The sequence below is a fragment of the Clytia hemisphaerica genome, unplaced genomic scaffold (assembly GCF_902728285.1).
Source record: "Clytia hemisphaerica strain Z4C2 unplaced genomic scaffold, Clytia hemisphaerica genome assembly, whole genome shotgun sequence".
Classification (NCBI taxonomy): Eukaryota; Metazoa; Cnidaria; class Hydrozoa; order Leptothecata; family Clytiidae; genus Clytia; species Clytia hemisphaerica.
The window spans coordinates 50,582-70,384 of record NW_027104412.1 but is presented as its reverse complement, the minus strand read 5'-3'; the positions used below and the strand labels follow the sequence as shown (position 1 = coordinate 70,384).

The 19,803-nt window shown below is 36.9% G+C and overlaps 2 protein-coding genes and 1 long non-coding RNA gene across 3 annotated transcripts; 2 read left to right on the top strand and 1 right to left on the bottom strand.

The window, feature by feature from the left end:
- Positions 1-653: 653 nt before the first annotated feature.
- Positions 654-3,063, bottom strand: LOC136820249 (uncharacterized). The gene is made up of 3 exons (XM_067076444.1): positions 2,652-3,063; positions 2,028-2,159; positions 654-1,766 (listed from the first exon to the last, which is right to left on the bottom strand). Exons 1-3 carry the CDS (start codon positions 3,043-3,045, stop codon positions 907-909), a joined length of 1,386 nt encoding a protein of 461 aa, XP_066932545.1. The 5' UTR covers positions 3,046-3,063; the 3' UTR covers positions 654-906.
- Positions 3,064-9,857: 6,794 nt separating this feature from the next.
- On the top strand, positions 9,858-11,054 carry LOC136820225 (uncharacterized). Its single transcript, XM_067076411.1, has one exon. The coding sequence runs from the start codon at positions 9,858-9,860 to the stop codon at positions 11,052-11,054; it is 1,197 nt and encodes a 398-aa protein (XP_066932512.1).
- Positions 11,055-18,567: 7,513 nt separating this feature from the next.
- On the top strand, positions 18,568-19,803 carry LOC136820250 (uncharacterized). Its single transcript, XR_010848542.1, has 3 exons — positions 18,568-18,741; positions 19,011-19,255; positions 19,441-19,803. It is a non-coding gene; the product is annotated as an uncharacterized lncRNA (long non-coding RNA).

Below are 19,803 nucleotides of genomic sequence, written 5' to 3'. Positions count from 1 at the left end.
CGAAAAGTTGCATCTTTAAGGCGAAAAATCGACGTTTTGGGTGTTTTCCGAAGACGTCAGCATTTTTCTGGGGGAATTTTCAGAAAAAAATCATTTTCACAGCTGGATAGCCCTGAATTAGTAGTATCTAAAAATGGATTTTTTTTCGATGTCTAAATCTCGAGATAATTCATTTTTAAGGCTGCTAAATATGCCGAAAAACTGCTGACTCAGCAAAAAATATCGATCATTTTCAATATTTAAACCAAAATATCTCGAGATATTCGAGCTGGAGTGGAAGACTCGAATCATCGATGCTAAATTTTAAGTAAATGAAGGGTCAAAGTATTACTAGAAGGATAATTAGGTAAAATAAGCTTTCACCCTAAATAATTTTTTCAACAATATATTTGTGACACTTTTGTATGGGTAATTTGGCTCTTTTGTCAATAGTATAGCAGAAAAGAGTCAAACCCGGACTTTTTGGCAATAAAAAGTGAGACTTACAATCGGCGCCGAAAATTTGACACAAAAGGATAATTATCTCGAAACTTTAAAACCGTAAGTGATTTTTAGGTTCTTTGAAGTATGGTTTAAAGGTAGAGTTTTAACATTAGACTTAACACTTAAAATCTTTGGATGTAAAAGCTCAAAAATGTTATAATAAGGCTGATAATATAGCCTGGAAGTCACTTAACCCCTTCCAAATCGAAAAATCCAATGAAACAAAGTGGAAGTACTAAAACTGCAATTCTCGCCCGATCTTTAAATTCTGCATTCCCAAGATATCCAATATATTTCGGCGCCGATTGTAGTAAATACTTGAATTTTGTTTAGAATTGGCTAGATATCTATTTAATTCCGGGTTTTGGATTGGAAATAAGCAAGTTGACCCCCTTATCCAAGTGCATCGATGAGACTGACGTCCTATTGACCCTGTCTATAAATATGAGCCTTATATCTGTAAACTATAACACAATTCCCTAGAAACAAAATTGTTCCAATTGGTAAAAAGAAAAATTCTGGGTAATTAAAACATAAGAAACTTGTAGCAAAAGCAAACAGTCGAGCCAAGCAACCAACAGCTGACCTGATACTGTCAATCAGACAAGAATTCTCTGGTGTTACAGTATTAAAAACCAAAATCTTCCCTGCTGACTGGGCATTGAAATAAATCCATCCTTTAGCAAGTATTTGGAAAGTCAAATAAAGTAATTGAAAAGTGTAACTCTTAATGCTTGTAATCTTCGGTAACAGCATCAGTGCAAGAATAAACATAGTTGTATTTATCGCCGATAAAAAGCAAAAATAATTTCGTTTTATTCCTTTGAAGACACCGCATTTTATCAACATTGTTATTCCAAGAAAATTAGTGCCAGCTCCAGCTATGGTGAGCCATGAAATCCAACTGACTGGCCAATGGAATAATGTAGTAGCGTCCATTGCAATTAATGCTGCGGATGCATTTGCAGCGTATCGTAAAATAGTATAACAACCGCACAATGTAATAATATCAATTTGCAAAAGCTCTTTCCATTTCATGAGTTTTCGTGATTGTCCTTTCTTATTGTACCTCTCGTTATCATGGTGCTCTGTAGAAGCTAAGCTACCACGTTGCTCATCTTTCTTACATTGCAATTGTGATCGCTGACGCAAATGTTTTTCTTTCATACAGTCTAGATCTTTCGATAGATCAGTGAGTTGGAACCATAGTAAAATTAACAATAATACCAATAAGAGTGTCAGGAAAACATGCAATGCGTTGTATTTATTGATCCACCAATGTCCTGTAAAATTGTATTGACAACTAATGAAATAAAACTGGAGAGGCTTCATTACAAATGAGAATGATTCCCATACAAACCTTTAGCCCATTTTTGTACCTAAATATCCTATATTCAATCCGGCATCCCTTATTAGCTTTAACTTGTCTTTAGACAGCCAGCAACTCTCTGCCAACTTTTATTCCGAATTATAATAGACAGGTAGAAAGTCGATCACTAAACTAGAGCTATCTTACACGAATTTATGAAATATATTATATTTACCAATTTTCAAATTCACCCACGAGAAAATGACTGGTGCACCAGGTCCAACAGCCATGCCAATGGCGAAGAAGAGCTCGTACCAACTCAAAATTCTGATCAGATCGTCTTCCTTATAACATCTTTTGAATTCGCCTAATGAAAATTGAAGATAACAAAGATAGAATTAATCTCACTCGGCAAGGTGTGAGCCCGACATGCCACGAAACTGTTATACGTGAAGTCATTTACTAATTTGACCTGCTAGTCTGCAAATTAAAATCTCTCGAAAATACCTATGGACTTCGGCAGCAAAAGAAAGGATCAATCAAAATTCTATTTACTGGTATATGAACTCGTCTTGATATTTAGCTATTCGCAAAGCTATTAGGAGATATTTAGAGGGAAGTGCTAAAATAACAAAATTTAACAACTCAGGGGTCGGTGAAATTTGTGGGAAAATCCAAGGCTGAGGTCAATTAAAAATGAGCAAAATTCAGCGGAGTTCTCTATGATTTAGACAAAATCCATGAGGATGACTCGATAATTTACCGAAAATGCAAGGGGTGAACCTTCCAATGATAGCCATCTCAATATCGAGAGAAGTTTTTTTAAACTTTTTAGGGGGAAAGTGTGATGTTTTCTTACCACATAAAGCAACTTGGAACGCCTCATTAAAGCCACATAAAAATCGTCCAATCAGAATAAACGAAATATGAAAAGGCAAGGAATATAACAAATTCCCAACGATGGTAGCACATAAAATCAATAAACAGGTTAATTTTAAATTCCTTGTTCTGTCCATAAAACGTCCAATCATTAATCCACTTGTCATCTGCCCAAAAGCGTTAAACATTTCAGCAAGACTGTAATACAGTCTGCTTTGGTTTGGAGTCATGTTAAAATTCTCCTCCAAATAATATAAAAGTACAATTTGGACAGCATTGACTTCCAAACCACCAAGAAAAATTATTAAATAAGAAATATAGGTTGTTTTCTTGAGCCGATCTGTCCATTTTTTGTATTCAGGACTTTCTTCCATTCCAAATTTGACAATGATGTTTTTTATAAGTACCTTTAAGGATAAAAGTTATTTCGAATTGGAAACCAGGAGACTTGGTTTATCATTTAAATCGAATTACTCAATTGACCTTGCGCCATCAGAACAGTATAAAAGTTAGCTATTTAGCTTGTAGATATTTCATCATGCTTCTACTTTTGATTTGTCAGACTTGAAAATGAAAAACACAGTGTCGAAATATAGGGTGTTTTTTCACTGACGGCTAAAAGCTATTGAAAAATATTAAGTATTAACTAAACTAAAAATAGATTTTCGAAAAATTTTTGTAAAAGCTTCTTTGTCTCAAATTCTTAAAAATAGCAGTTTTTGACCGATTTTCCATCCCAATTTTTCGTAGAAGAACATCCATAATTTTTAATACACCAACTAAGAAAATCTTTTCCAAAAATTTCAAATAGTTCAATTCTTTGCAGACAATTTGAAAAACTTTCGAAGAAGAAGGTTAATTACCCATTCTACAACAGGCACAAACATTTGAGAGAAACCTTACCCCAATTCCAAAACGTATTGAATCAGAAATCAGCTCAGTCAGGTGGGTGATTTTATCAGAAACTTCTTACGAAAATAACATCGAAACCTTTGCCAACCGAATTAACAAAACTTTTGTTCATCACAAAATTAGACACGCTGTTGCCAAATCTAACGGACCTTCAATCGGCAAGCTTCTTTTCCAAAATCATGTCAAAAGCACAATTAAACCTGCTTGCTTGCAAACAGTCAAATTGAATCGCCAACTAAGGGTCGAAGCTACCTTGTTGATACAAATCTTTCGTGTTCCGACCGCGGTATATATATTATCTCACGTTTGTGTTTGTCCCTTTACGTTGGTAAAACCAAATTCAATCAAAGATTTAAAGAACATTTTCATAAATCAAGGACTTCTGCAGTCTCAGAGCACTCTAAAACATACAGTGTGGGAAAGGAGAAATCCGACTTTGCTGTCCAATATTTGGAAAGCATCTCAGGCAAATTAAGGCAGGTCCAAGTTTACCGTAATTTTTTATCACCACTTCCACTTGTCAAATCATATCACTTCATACAACGAAAGGAGCGTATTGGAGTGAAGATCACTAGACTGGCTGTTTGAAAATTAATCTTTACACCAAAAAAAAGATATTAGGTAAAAAGCAAAAAAATGCTGACGTCAGCAAAACTTGTTTTTTGAATAACTCCAGTTTGGCTGATGGTATAAATATGAAATTTGGACCAAAGTTGTACAATATTGAAGGCGCTTCGTTTTCTTTTACGTTAAAGAAAAAAATTTTGGCGGGAAGAAAATTTGGCGGATTTTTTCAAAGCTACTATCAACATTGAATCGCGAAAAAACAAAGCAAGAGAAGTGTTGTGTATCTACCAGGGGTTAAAGAGGATGCTCACCTCCAAAACGAGAAATTGCCAAAAATATCGAAACTTGTTGATACTCGCTGTGGGTTTTGTGGTCTTATGCTGACTAACTTTCTACTTTTTAGAAGATCTTTTAAGCTGTTTGATTATCAGAGGTAACTTTTCTGATAAAGTTTTAGAAAACAAAAATATAGACCAAATCGACTTGCTAGGTATAAAATTTCAATTTCAAGTATCAACCCTTTTAAGGGGTAAATTGCTAAAAGGGCATTTTTCACTTCCTCGTGAAAAACTGAAAACTGGTTACTACAAAACATCACTGGCTAAGGGAAGAAATCCATAAACATCGTACTTTCAACACAAAGAGTGTAGATTCCACCTAAATTTTCAGATAGAGGGCACCTCTAATTTTTGTAGGTTTTAAGGGGTAGTATCCACTGGTACTCTTGACAGAATAAATTACCAAATAACTTACTTGTAAAGTCAATTTTTTGTTAAAAGTGTTGAGAAACCCAAAAAAAAAAGTTTATCCTCGATCCCTCAATTATAATTTTCTTTAATACATACTTCTCTAAAGATTTTCTAAAAGCTTCCCAAGTCTGTACAATTCTATATTGCAAATACATCCATCTGTATTATTGAATTAGATTGAAAAAAGATTTAAAAAAATCATTGTAAAGTCTACGAGGTATTTCTATTATGTGAATTCAGGATAATATTTTGATCTGATCTGATCTGTGATTTGATTTTTCTTTCGTTTGGTATTTAAAAATCTATCATGAAATAGTACAACAACATGGAAATATTTCACTCGTTCCGGATTTTCCATATATTTTCCTCGCCTTACGGAAAAACTTGGAACTCGTAAAATATATCTCATATTGTACTCGCAACTGTCCGATAATTACGTACATACCCTCGACCATATGTATCAGTGGATTATAAAATGCGTGCAAAATACAAAAAATTTAACGATTTTTCTCCTGTGCTGCTTTAATGAATACAATTTTTCTGAAAAGAAAATGAGAGAATCACGCAATTAACACTCCCTTTGTCGATAACAATTCAGCACATAAACGAAACAAAAGCTCAGAATCACTTTTACAGAAAATCGATTAAGATTTTGAAAAAAAATTCATACCAAATCAGACTGTATTACATGGTGCTTTTTCACTACGCTAGATAGATAAGTGGTTCTCATCAACGGTCCTTTTCATAAATTTCTAAGGGTTGTGAAAAATATACACTGAAGATTCGTGCTTAACATCAGATTTTTATCGCTTCATATTAACATTCCAGATTTAACGTCGAAAATTGTCCATTAAACCTTTTGTTCTCCAAGAGAGGGGTAGAGCTCTCTTGGCTTAATGACCAATTAAACCAAAGATACACCGAAAATAGATCGTTTGCAATAAAATGGCATTCAGAGCATCAACATTTATCAGCAGTGAAATATGGTTTGGTTTTTACATAAAATGAAAGAACTGCCTCCACTGTTGTTTATAAAAACAACTGACTTATAATTACTTTCAGTTAAATTGTGTGAACCATGCTGCAATTAACTCCAAATTCAAAGGGTCGTAATAGGAATTGATAGGAAAGCATTACTGACTCCCAAAACAGTTGTCAAAGCGCATGGTATCAGCCCCCCCCAGAAATCTGAAGGGCACCTAGGCCAGGTTAGTAGAGGGGGGCTAATGCCTTGCAATTCTTTGGGGTTACCTATTCATTAAGGGTACCTAGCTGTCTTGATGGAGGCTTTGGGGGCTGGTTATATTTTCCAAATCTAATATTTCAAAAATATTTCAAATTATTGAATTTTTTTACCCCAGCACCTAGTTTCCCATCCAATTTTTCTTTCGTTTCCCATCACGCCATCTTTTGCTATATTTTTCTAATGTGAATGTTTTGATTTACAGCCGCCATCTTTATAGCATAACAACAAAGCTTATTAGCAGGCGTTCATGCGTGAGCATGATTTTAGGAATGACAAAAGAACAAAAGGTGTCAATTCAAAGAAATTATCTGCTGAATAGGGGTACCTAACTCAAAGCAATTTTTCGAGGGGACCTAAATTGCTGGGGGCACCATGCTCAATGGGGGCACCTGAAAAGTGGGCTGAAACCATGCAAAGCGTTTACAACCCTTTGAATTTGAAGAAAATTTTATTAAAAATCATCAACTCGCATATCAAGGGATTTAGAATTACAGCCTTCTAATGAACATTTTCTGTGACAAGATTCCTCGTCTTTTGTATCAAATCAATACATATGAAAGTTTGCTCTTCAACTCTATCGGGAAAGAAAACACTTTTCCCATTTGACCAATTGTTTACAAAAGAATCCCACTGCACATTCTGCTACTTTTATGGCAACCAATTTATTTATGCTGCCTTTTTCGCTTAATTGGTCATTAAGCCAAGAGGGGTCTAGCCCTTTCTTGGAGAACAAAAGGTTTAATGATCAATTTTCGACGTTAAATCTGAAATCTTAATATGAAGCGATCAGAATTTGATGTTAAGCACGAATCTTCATTGTATATTTTTTACAACCCTTAGAAATTTATGAAAAGGACCGTTGATGAGAACCACTTATCTATCTAGCGTAGTGAAAAAGCACCCCTAGTCTTGCTGAAATGCTAAACGCTTTAGAGCATATGATCGGATGTTATATGAATGGGTCAAGGAAGATGAGATTTTCCTGCTTATTGATTTTATGTGCTATTATCGTTGGGATTTTTTTATATTCCTTGCCCTTTCATATTTCGTTTATTCTGATTGGACGATTTTTATATGGCTTCAATGAGGCGTTCCAAGTTACTTTATGTGGTAAGAAAACATCACAATGCTTTTATAGCGCATATTGAGATGACTATCATTGGAAAGTTCACCCATCTACTTTCAAGCCCAAGGGGCGGCCGAGGGGCTAGAGGCGAGACTCCTGGGTGAAAAATGAAACGACTTATTTTCCATCCAGAACGCCCCTGTGTAGTTTTTATACAAACGTCGGGTTGAAACTAAAATCTATCGCTAGATTTCAAAAAATGTAGTCCTTCAAAACAAAGGAACCGCTAGATACAATCCATTCTGTGCGCATTTTGGATGGGAAATAAGTAGCTTCAATTTCTCTTGCCTGAGAAGGGTTAAAGTTTAAAAAAAATCATAGAGAACTCCGCTGGAGTTTGCTCATTTTTAAATGACCACAGCCTTGGATTTTCCCACAAATTTCACCGACAGAGTACCGCTGTTGTTAGATTTTCCATGTAGCTCACGTACTTGAAAACTGATTTTAACGATTGCTTTTCAACAAGTTGCAAAACGTGTATCTTAAAAACATCCTCTTAGTTCATCAAAGATGGAAGCGAAATTATTTTTGACCAGCTCTGGCAGTTCCTTGCTTTGGTGTATGGAATCTCTTTTTTTTCTTCTTTTTTTTGTAGTGTCTTCTTTTGATTAACTGATAAAGATTCTCTTGAGGGTACATTACCCTAGTGCCTTGAATTTCAGAGTAAGACAAGCTCCAAGGGCTTCAAGCCCGAACAAAGAAAACCAAAAAGTTTCTCTTTTTTCAAGAAATATAACCAAATTCAGATAAGGCAATTTTCGATGTATACTTTTGCTAGCTGTTCGTTAAGTTTTACTTTTACATCATATTTAAATTTCTTAAGTTTTGGGTCCACTTCCACCTAATTTTTGCTTGAATTCAAATTACATGGTATTGCTACACGACCTGGCTGGATTACATGTAAGTTGTATAAATATGTACATAATCACACACCCTCGACCCCATGGCTTATCTACCCCCCTTACGCTATTGATGATTCTGATGGACGCGTTGACGGGGGATATAAACGATTCCTCCAATTATACGGTACTGGCCTCTTTAAGTCGCAGAATCGTTTATCGGTCCTGGCTCGCGATGGTGGGATCTATATGAACAGTTTCTGAGTTTGTTATCAGAATGGGAATATTTGGGAGGGGGTTTCATGGTTGGCCGAGGAGCAGAATCGGCCCTTTTTTCAGACAGAGTGGCGGTATAAGCATCGATCAACCTGAAAAATCTAAATACTTCAAGTAAGTAGAACAGAACGATATAGAACCCTGTTTCACTGGAGCACTTGCGGTGGCATAGAATTCTTTGACACTTTATTGACAAAATGATCCTTTTGAACTAAACTTGACAGGGTCATTAAATATGACCTTTAAATATATACCTGCACCACAGGGCTACATTTCATCTGGTGACGGCTACACAAGAAGATTTGATGAAATAGCCAGTGACTTGCCGAACAAAATCAAAGTTGTAGATGATTCTCTACTATGTTAATGGGCCGATACCTTGGAAGGGAGCTTTCATCAAACTGCACAGTGGCTTGACCTTTGCGTTCGTAATGGTATCATATTGAACCCTGATAAATTTACATTCGGTGCCGACACAGTCGAGTTTCCCAGCTTTGAAATCACGCCTACCTCTGTCCGTCCAAACGAGAAAATCATCAAAGCCATCATGGTTTGGTCTTGTGAATCAAGTCACATATGCCTTCAGTATAACATCGTTCCCTACTGAAACCAACGATGAAGTTCCAGTGGAATGAAGGACTGCAAACGATCTTCGATGAATCCAAACGCCAAATCGTGGTAGAGAATGAAAAAGGTGTCCGTATATTCGACAAACGAAAACCAACGTGCCTTGCCACCGATTGGTCGAAATCCAGCATTGGTTACTAGCTGTTCCAGAAGCATTGCGACTGCCCTGAAATCAAGCCTTTCTGTTGTAACACTGGTTGGAAGATAGTACTCGTCGGTAGACGGCTCACTCATGCTGCTTAATGACGCTGAAGGTGAAGCCCTTGCAGTAGCCGATGCACTCTACTAAGCCAGACACTTTGTTTTGGGCTGCGATAATCTCATCGTTGCAGTGAATCACAAACCCTTGTTTGGTGTCTTCTCTGATCGCTCACTAGATACAATCTCCAATGGTCGCTTACGAAATCTAAAAGAGAAGACCCTCCGATACCGTTTCAAGATGTGCTACATCCCAGGCCGAAAGAATTGCGTCTCAGACACCATGTCCAGACATCCCAGTGGACTCAGGTCACCTGACAAGATGCACCTACCCGACGACGTGTGCTCCACCTACTCCACTGAGCTATTACCGCCGAAAGCCCATCAAGTTCTTCCATCAAAAGTATTTGGTCAGACAACTTCAACAATCGCAGTCGAAGAGGGACTCCTGAACCAATCCATCACCACCACATGCAATTCAGTAACCTGGGATATGATCAAGGAAGCCACTTCAAGCGACAACGACATGGTTCAACTCACAGAAATCATTGAATCTGGGTTCGTTCAGCATTTAGACGAACTTCCGGAAGTACTCCGCCCGTGTCACTAATATCGATCGGACTTATCAACACTAGACGGTGTCGTTATGTTCAAAGACAGGATCGTCATCCCACCCGACTTCTTCCACTACATGGGAAAGTATTACCTGGTATCCGTTGACCGATACTCCAATTGGCCAATCGTGGACCGTGCTAAAGATGAGAGTGCTGGATTTATCAACTGCTTACGTCGCTCATTCGTTACGTATGGCATTCCTGAGGAGCTTGCATCCGATGGTGGTCCTGAATTCACCTCCCGATCAACAGAGTCTTTCTTAAAGTCAGGGGGAATCCGTCAACGTATATCTTCCACTGCCTTCCCTCACAGCAACAGCCGTGCTGAAATTGGCGTCAAGACTGTCAAACGCATGATTGTCGGCAATACAGATGCTAGTGGGAACCTCGACACTGATGCATTTCAAAAGGCTATGCTCATCTACAGAAATACACCACAGCCAGACACACAAATCTCACCTGCTATATGCACAGTTGGCCATCCCATCCGATCACCAGTACCAATCCTACCTGGAAAGTATCGTCCGCATCCCACTTGGCAAGACACCCTCCAGAAGCGTGAGGAAGCCCTACGACTACATCACCTCAAGACTGCTGAACGACTTGCCATCGGGACCCGGCCCCTACCCCCACTGAAGGTAGGAGATCATGTACGTATCCAGAATCAAGTTGGTCCAAATCCGCGCAAATGGGACAGGACTGGATCAATCATTGAAGTCAGACAGTTCGATCAATATGCTGTCAGAGTGGATGGATCAGGGAGAGTTACTCTCCGCAACAGGAAGTTTCTGATCATCGGTGTCATGCCTCAGAACTCTCCTTTCCAAATCCCATCACTTCCCGCTCCACAACCATTAACTCACACTCATACTTCACCTCCGACACTTACATATCCACGTCCAGTCCTCCCAAATCACCCCTCATATTTAGGACTGGACAAAACTGCTGCCCCCGTGGCAGTGAAGAACAATGAGCGTCCAACATCAACTGCACCACCGATGAGGGAAGTTACAACACCACGTACTCAACGAATTGTAGTACAACATTCTGACGTCCAACCAACACCGTCAACCATCCAACGATCAGCAGAGCCTACTCGATCAACACCATTTGCCTCTAATGGTTCACCTTCAAAGGTTACGACGTACAGTACTCCTACACGCTCTGCTCAACAAGCACAACACTCAACGCTACAACCCAGGCGATCTCAACGCAATAAGAGTCCCTAGACATTTGAGTGACTATGTGTTGAAATAGGTACCTGGACTGTATGATACGGTTTACACATCATAATCACAGGGCGAACTGTTAAGACACCCTGTTCATTATTTCTTAGAATCTGGATGTCATGTTGACACCTTCTTGACTTTTTGATACGAATTGTGTCATCACAGGGCGAACTATTAGGATACCCTGCTCCGTTTCAGCTTCCTGTTTAGAGACTCACTTAATCACATAAACATGTATATATGTATATATGTATATAAACTTGAGACCATGTTCTCCTCATCTTTTCAGATGGACAGTAGTGTATATGCCCTATAACCTTTTGTTGTTGGACTTTAAGGGGGGAGGAAGATAGAGAGTATTTAGTAGGTATAACGATTATATATATTTCCTTTCTTGTATTTTAGATCAAACATTATAAATATCTAGATATACTAAGTAAATGGTAAACATGCCTATCTATAAAGAAGCTCTATATACATATACCTTCACTCCCAATGCCATGGCATGACACCCTGGTGCATCTCAGAACTGCTGGCAGAACAACATTTCCGACATCTTGCTCGACAAAAACAAAGAAGCCCCTGCACTTTATTACAAGATGTTAAGAGTATTTAGCTGATTTTACCAACACTGGTAACTCTTTGGAGGTGAGTAAAACCTTTTTGTTGTTATTTTGATTTCTATTTGGGGCAGATAAAAATATCATTCAGATATATATATATATGAGACATATGTCAAAGTCCATCGTGACAAAATGGAGATTGTTGATGAAAATGTTTTGTATTCAAAACGTCTTGGGTTTACGGTTTCGGACAAAGACTTGGATCTTCCAAGTATCTATTGGACCCCCAAAAAGCATAAACATCCCAAAGGAAAGCGATTTATCATAGCATCAAAACATTGTTCTACTAAATTATTTCGAAATCTATAAGCTTAGTATTTAAACTCATCTATCGACAGATAGAAAATTTTCACACAAAGTCAAAATTCTTGAGTAATTACAATAAGTTTTGGGTGCTTCAAAATTGCAATCCTGTTTTGGAGTCCTTAAACCGTATCAATAAAAAGAAGAATGCTAAGTCTATTTCCACCTTTGACTTCAGTACTCTTTACACAAAGATCCCTCATGACAAACTTATTAAAGAATTGGCAGAGGTTATTGACTTTGTTTTTGATGCAGGTAGTTCGAAATATATTGCCATCTCCCAGAACGACAAAGCTTACTGGTCGAGAACGAAACCTAAATCGTCTATTTCCTTTTCAAAAAGTTCTTTGAAAACCGCTGTCAAACATCTGATTAAAAATTGTTTTTTCAAAGCTGGCAATGTTGTCATGTGTCAGGTCATAGGTATCCCAATGGGCATCGATCCAGCGCCATTTTGGGCTAACTTATTTTTATATCAATACGAACATAGATATATGACCCAGTTGATTGAACAAGATAAAGTGAAGGCTCGTCATTTTCATTCAACCAAACGATTCATTGATGATCTCTGTGCTGTAAACGATGGGAACATGTTCGAATCAGTATATAGAGAAATCTATCCAGATGAACTTGAGCTCAAAGTTGAACACTCAGGATCTCATGCTTCGTTCCTTAACCTTGACATTTCCATCAAAGACGGGGTTTTTGTTTACAAGCTGTTTGACAAACGCGATGCCTTCCCTTTTTCTATTGTTCGTATGCCTCACATTGACAGTAATATGCCAGAATCCATTTTTTATTCTTCGTTTGTTGGTGAGTTTTTGAGAATAGCTCGACCCACTCTTTTATTTGAAGACTTGAGAGACAAATCTCACATATTTATTCAAAGAATGCGTGCCCAAGGCGCTACAGTTGGTAAACTCAATCTTAGTCTGCGTAGAGTCATTACACGTCACAGTTCTGAATTTTCAAGGTTTCAACTCAGTTTAAATGCAGTCGTTCACCAGCTTTTGCGGTGAGCGGCCACGGGGATACGAGGCATCGAACCGGGCTATCACCCAACTTTTCAAAATATTCTCATGCTTTTTTCCATCCTTTCAATCTTCTTCTCCCTTGTCATAGATGGTGGCAGTCTATTTCAAGTGTTTTTTCTTTACCTTCGAATGTATTATCTGCAACGTTAGTGGCAGAACGGGTCAAAGATGTGGCAACTTTGTCCAGTGGGTAGTACTTCTCTAGCTAGTTTTTGGTAGGTCAGGCAGGTCCGTAGGTTTTATGTTTGAGTTTGTTTTTATACTATTGCGCGCGTTTTAATAATTCAAAGAAACACATTTATTTTTACGACCTCATCTGTGGTGATGCCTGATCAACATTGCTAGGCTACCTACATTACCCTGTTTATACCATTTGGGAGGATATTTTCGAAAATGGCCGGAATCCTATGTAGGTTGAAAACTGAAGAACAGAGTTTGTGTTTTCTTTGAATATATTTAATTTAATTGATTCATATTGAGTCACTTTTATTTGTGTTTAATTTTACTTTTTCTCACATTGAGTTGCTTCTTTCCTTTTGGTCGATTTAGATCATGATGTGCATTTTTGCTTTTGAGATACTTCCGAAGAATACACCATTGTCCCATTTCTGTTTTTCTGCTCCATCAGAATACACCCCTGTCTCAGTGCCCCGGTGGCATGATTTCAGTACATGATTTTTTTCAGTACATGGTTTCAGTACATGATTTTTTCCTACGTCACTGCAGTAATCAAATTTTTATTGCACTCATTTGTGAATTGAGATATAAATTGAATAAAGACAGCGACAATAAAAAAGAGTTCTTGAATTCCCAAGCCATTTAGGATGATTACAAATGAGTGCAATAAAAATTTGATTACTGCAGTGACGTAGGAAAAAATCATGTACTGAAACCATGTACTGAAAAAAATCATGTACTGAAATCATGCCACCGGGGCACTGAGACAGGGGTGTCAGAATTATGTACAAATAGTTTAGATCTTTCGTCATCATTTGATATCACATACCTGGTTTCCATTTTATGAATATTCATCCTGAGCATGTTGTGTTGTTGTGTCCTCTTGTTGGTATTGTTTTGTCTCTTTTTGTTTATTACATTTTTTGAATAGTTGAAGGTTCAATACTTCTTTGACTATATATATGCGTCAAGCAAGAAAGTTCAGCTAACCGTGAATCTACTGACACTGACTGTCACTTATTTTCCACCTTGTTACATGAGTGTCATTAGAATTGACAGATTTCGTGTTAAAGCATTGACCCCTGTTGATTTTAAAAGTCCCGGCTGCTGTACAGTGACAGTCTCGTTTAAAAAAATTGCTCGAATTTCTGGTATCAGCTTTGTGACTGTTAGTGTTACCTTGACAGTAGTTACCCTAGTTACAGAGCTTATGAATTTATTCTTCTTTTATATACCAGGAATATTGGAAGCATTGGGAAAATCCATTATGGAACTTTGGCAGTTTGGCTCTTTGGATTAATTCATACAACTTCAACCAACTGGCTACATGGTTGCAATTACTATATATAAAATGTATAACTTTTGATGGTGGAATGGGAAATGATTTATTGAGCATCATATTAGTTTTCAATCTCCGCATTCAAAGTAATTGGAGCCGTGGAGGAATGTTTATCAAAAGTTTGGTCAACCTGGTGTTATTAAACATTTAAAGCTTATTTAGGATGACTGTTTTATCTACGTTAACTTTCAATAAAAAGTGTATATCACAAGGATGTAACATTTACAATAGACCTTTTCATAAATTACGTCACGAACATCACTTGCCTCGTAATCAAATAATTACCATGGTGATTATGTCCCTTGAGACATTAAATGATTTTTTTATAAATAGAAAGTAGTTTTAATAAAATCCGCTGGGAGTTAATCACCATGCCAATAATTTCAAAACGAGGCAAGTGATGTTCGTGACGTAATTTATGAAAAGGTCTATATTGACCTGTTTTTTTGGGACATTACAAAACATTTTTCATATTGGCCGTGGTGTTCCAGTTTATCAGCTTAAAAAAAGTTTGAAATTAACCGCAACAGAATTATTCTCCACACAAAGAGTTTTCACTAACTGTCACTAACCAGTTAATTCATTGATGTAGATAAAAAGACCAAGGGAGTAAATTCAATCATTAACCGGTCAATTTTGCTCCATGTTTAAATTTTTAGCTAATCAGTTCATCAACCATTGTTGCATTGTCGCATTAATTGGGTGCAAACTTTTTTGATGTTGCAAGTATGTAATTTTTCAGGTATAACATGGTCAGATTATTCACAGTCGCTTGCCTTCTTACAATTTATGTAAATATACAAGCAAAATTGAAGTTAGTTTGTTGTGAAAGTTGACAAAATGTCCTGTTTTTCAATCCACAAGACAAGAGATCTCTCATTCCAAACCAACAGAATGTAAACAAAATCAAATCCAGGAAGGAATAATAAGCAACGTTCATCATCGATCATTCCTTGTGATAATCGTACAAAAATCATGATCCAATTTAACTCATTAAAGCATAAAAACCAAAAAAAAAATAGCGAAAGAGCAAAAGTTGTTGTCTATTTATTGCTGCCATCTTTGTTTTGACGGTTAGAATCAAAGCAGTATGGTCCGATCAACAATACGCTTCCGAAACCGGCGACGCTGCCCGATCGGTAAGGAAAATAGAGTGCCGTATGCATATTTTCCACGGACGTTTCTCGAAAAAATGACGTCTTCCGCCTCGAAAAAAGAACATTCTACTGATTTTACCGCCGGAGCTTGATTTAAAAAGAGACTCATGTACAAACTCACGAAATTGACCAAAACCGGCGTTAGACTTGAAGGAGAAGAAAAATTACCGTTTTAACAAATATTCCCCTATAATAGGGAAATATTTAATTATTTCCCCTTCTTTTTTTCATTTCTTTTTCGTTGTTGTTATATAATGTTTGTAGCTAGCATTATAAAAACTTATTCGTACAATTAGAATAATTAACATAAATCAACAAAATCATGCATGGATCGTGCATCGTGCATCGTGCATCGTGCATCGTGAATCGTTGGATCGCGCATCGTAAATTACACAAACCGTTGTTTAGGAGAACGCGATAGTCTATTGAATAACAAATTACTCCACATATATCACTTTCCCTCAGTCAGTAAAAACAGGTTAAATCAATAAGATGACCTTATCATTCAAAAAATTAATGCTTGTGTAATTACTGTGAGATCGGGTAACTTGCATTAGTGGAGGCTAACATGCATAGCCCTCAAATGAATGACCTGGCTGGTCATTAAAACACAAAGTTAAATCAAAACAAAAATGGTAGAGTAAAGCTGCGAGTGGAGCTGCGTTTGATTTGTTTTGAAATTTTGCTGCTTTGATTGGTCAGTCATTTGATGGCTATGCAAGTTTCCTTCTAGTCTGGCGAAAGCATCCGCCGAAGGGGGACTTCAAAATATCTGTTCTGAAGGCACGTTCCAGCTGGATTTGGCGGTCTGTTCTTAGCGAACTAAAGAAAAAAGTATGCTGGAAAAAAGTGGTCTGTTCTACTGAAGATTGGGACCAGCTGGAAAAATATGATCTGTTCTACTGAAGATTGGGACCAGCTGGAAAATATGATCTGTTCTACTGAAGATTGGGACCAGCTGGAAAATTTGATCTGTTCTTAAGAAAAAATAGTTTGATATCCAAAAATAAGGTGTCTAAGAATTTCCGATCTGTTCTGAGGAAATTTCAAAAAAGTCAAAAAGTCTTTGAGATCTGTTTTTTTTCCTACTGAATGTGGTTGCCTGAAGTGGCAGCTGAAAATTCACCTTCTGTTCTACAAAACATCTGGAAATTGTCAATCTGTTCGCACAGATATTTAAACTGTTAGCTGGAAATTAAGTTTCTGTTTTTATATGATTTTGTCAGCCTGGTAGATAAGAACAGTTAACTCGCGTAAAATCAATCGCCTGGTGATTTCGTACCTGTTCCGAAAGTATTTTTACCTCCTAGCTGGAAAAATATAACTGTTCTCAAGTAAAAATTTCTCCCCTGGAAAACGAGGAACTGTTCTTAATTTTGGGGAAATTTTTTCCAGCTGGCAAATCAGAGCAGTGCAAATTTTAGGTTGGTAGTAATATAATATTACAAATAAATTAATACAAGTCTTTTCTTTTGAAAACACCAGTTCTCGCAGTTCTCATAACATTTTATTAATTCTTTTTGTTTTCAGGAATATTTATTCCATAAATGAGTTGAAACTGCAACTGTCGACTGGCCACCATCAAGAAGGTTTCAATTGTCGCCATATACAATTTAAGATTTTTCAATACAATAACAAGCCATGGATGGAATGAATAGTTTTGACGCACAAAAACTTTGATTCAACAGTTGGATTTTGAATGTAAAAGAGTTAGATTTAGCTGCAGGGAGGCGTGTCATTTAGTTTGTATGCAGTTAATTTTCAACCATATCATATATTGCCAAATTCACACCATGTTTCACATCGCTCCTCGATTTATCAAACGAAATTTGTCCCATCTCTGTATTTCTGTGACGAACATGGCTGTGTGGGCGGAGAGACCTGAAAAATAACTTTTTATGAGTGAATGCAAACTCATAAAGATCAAAGTACCACTTAGAAATCCACCTAGCTATAAAAACTGACAAAAAAGTGAATATCAATCAGTCAATTTAGACAATTAGTCTAATTGGATTAGTACAGAGAAGTATACAGTAGACATAAAAACAACATAGACAAGCACTAAATATAACTTTTACCTTTATTTATATTAGAAGGTGAATCTCGGTTTGAACAACGATAATCATGGACTTTCCAGTATAGAGGGGAAAAGTTTTATCTGACTTCTTCCCAACATTTTCACATTTCACGCTTTATTCTTTAACCCGATATCCAGTTGAAGTTGATTTACATACAATCAGGTTGGGCTATCGAGACCTTGAATTTTTCCGACGCAACATCACGTGATTCTTCTATTGTTTCGCAATCAATGAGACCAACGCACATGGAAACAATGAGCTAGCCCTCCAGTCGTTTTACCTTCATGTTTAGACGGAATTACGGAAATTAGGTTCTCCGACGGAGACGGAAATTAGACAATTTTAGTGTGGAATTTCGGAATTGGCAAAAATTATTCAAAATTCGTGGAATTTTTGACAAAAATCTTGAATTTAAAGGGAACTTTCAGTGGTGGAATTTCGGTTCAATTTTAGGCTGTTGGACGGAAATTGGATAAAAAATTGGCGGAATTGCGGAATCGGGTACCCCCTGAACCCCCGACTTGGTCCCACATTGAAATCTTTCGAAACAGTTAAATTCTTGATCTTTTGCTGAAACTAAAATTTAACGATGTGTTTCATCTTGTTGCAATTATAATTATTCTAATCACCTGTCAATCAAGTCTTGCTCGTTTACGTCTTCTTACAATCAAAGAGGGTTCATGAAGAATTGGGATCACATTATCGTAATGAGGTCAGGATATTATATATTTCCGTATTGTAAGATATTCATACAGTTGTGATTTCCGTGATTAGCTTGTTTGTAAGATTATTCAATTGTCCTAAAACCATTCCATTGTCTTTAGAATTCTATTGTTGACCTGACCTAAATTATTAGCATAAAAGAAACATGTATGAACTTAAAAATCACACATAAACAGTGAAACCATCTAAAGAATTGGCTAACCACCAGTGATGAACTCGATAGTGGTACTGATCAGTCTTGCGCTTTTGAACTGTAAGTATTTTCATTCAATTTCTTTTGTATTTCTTGATACCCGTATAACCTTTTACCTCTACGACTGAAGATCCTATCTCTTATATTTCATTTTTCTTTTCACGCTCTTGACTATATTTCTAACAAATTTTCTTCAAACATACTTGCAACGAATCTAAGAAATATTTCTCATTATTTTAAAAAGTATTTTTCAACAGATGAATGCAATATCATCTTGCAAGACGAACTGATTTTCTCATTTCCTATTTTTTTCATTTCTTATTTCCCAGCTGTTTCCGCATTCTTTCCGGTAAAAATCACCGGACCTACCCCACCACCAGTACCATGCTACAACAGTCAATGTAACGGAAAACCCGATGGTAACTTTGAATATATTACTGTAACCCAAAAACATACAAGAAGATCCAACATTATTTCTTACAATGTAGTGATGGAGTAGCCTCTTGTCAAGCATGTTGGCCATCCAGTCTAGTCTTCAAAGAGGATTGCAACCAATGTCTTTATTCTCAACATGGTAAGAAAAAATCTTAAGTTTGTTTAATCGTTTTAAAGAAAAAGAAATAAGGGGAACTGCCAAAAGAAACCCAGCCAGATTTGTGTCCAAATTCTTGACTTTTAGTTAATCCTATCCATGCTGATGTATGTCGGATACTGTATAAAACATTTTGACAAAGAGTATTTTCGACCACTATTTTTCAGACGAATGTGTTACATCTAAACCGTTCAAACCAGCCACAACTTTCGGATGTCCAGATATATGTCCACAACAAGGTCCGAAATTTTCTGGAAACATTAACGATCCGGACCAACCAAGACAGTATGTAGCATGTTGGAAGGGTGTTACCGTCGGGTGTGTTTCTTGTCCTCCTAAATTGGTTTTTAACAGACGTTGGAATGCATTTCTTCATTCAGGTGGATTCAAACAAATTCCACCAGGTCTTACAGATTTGGATTATCCACCTTACGGAAAGTAAGCCAAATGGTTAAAGAATAAAGAACTGTTTTTGTATAAATAGTGTGTCTGGAAAAAAAACGGAACAGAAACTTCATAATATCTATGAA

Excerpts from the sequence above, each read along its gene's own strand:
- LOC136820249 (XM_067076444.1), bottom strand. The coding sequence starts at position 3,045 with ATGGAAGAAAGTCCTGAATACAAAAAATGGACAGATCGGCTCAAGAAA. Across the intron at positions 2,160-2,651 it reads GTTCCAAGTTGCTTTATGTG|GCGAATTCAAAAGATGTTAT; the intron begins GTAAGAAAACAT and ends AATTTTCATTAG. Across the intron at positions 1,767-2,027 it reads GTGGGTGAATTTGAAAATTG|GACATTGGTGGATCAATAAA; the intron begins GTAAATATAATA and ends ACAATTTTACAG.
- LOC136820225 (XM_067076411.1), top strand. The coding sequence starts at position 9,858 with ATGTTCAAAGACAGGATCGTCATCCCACCCGACTTCTTCCACTACATG.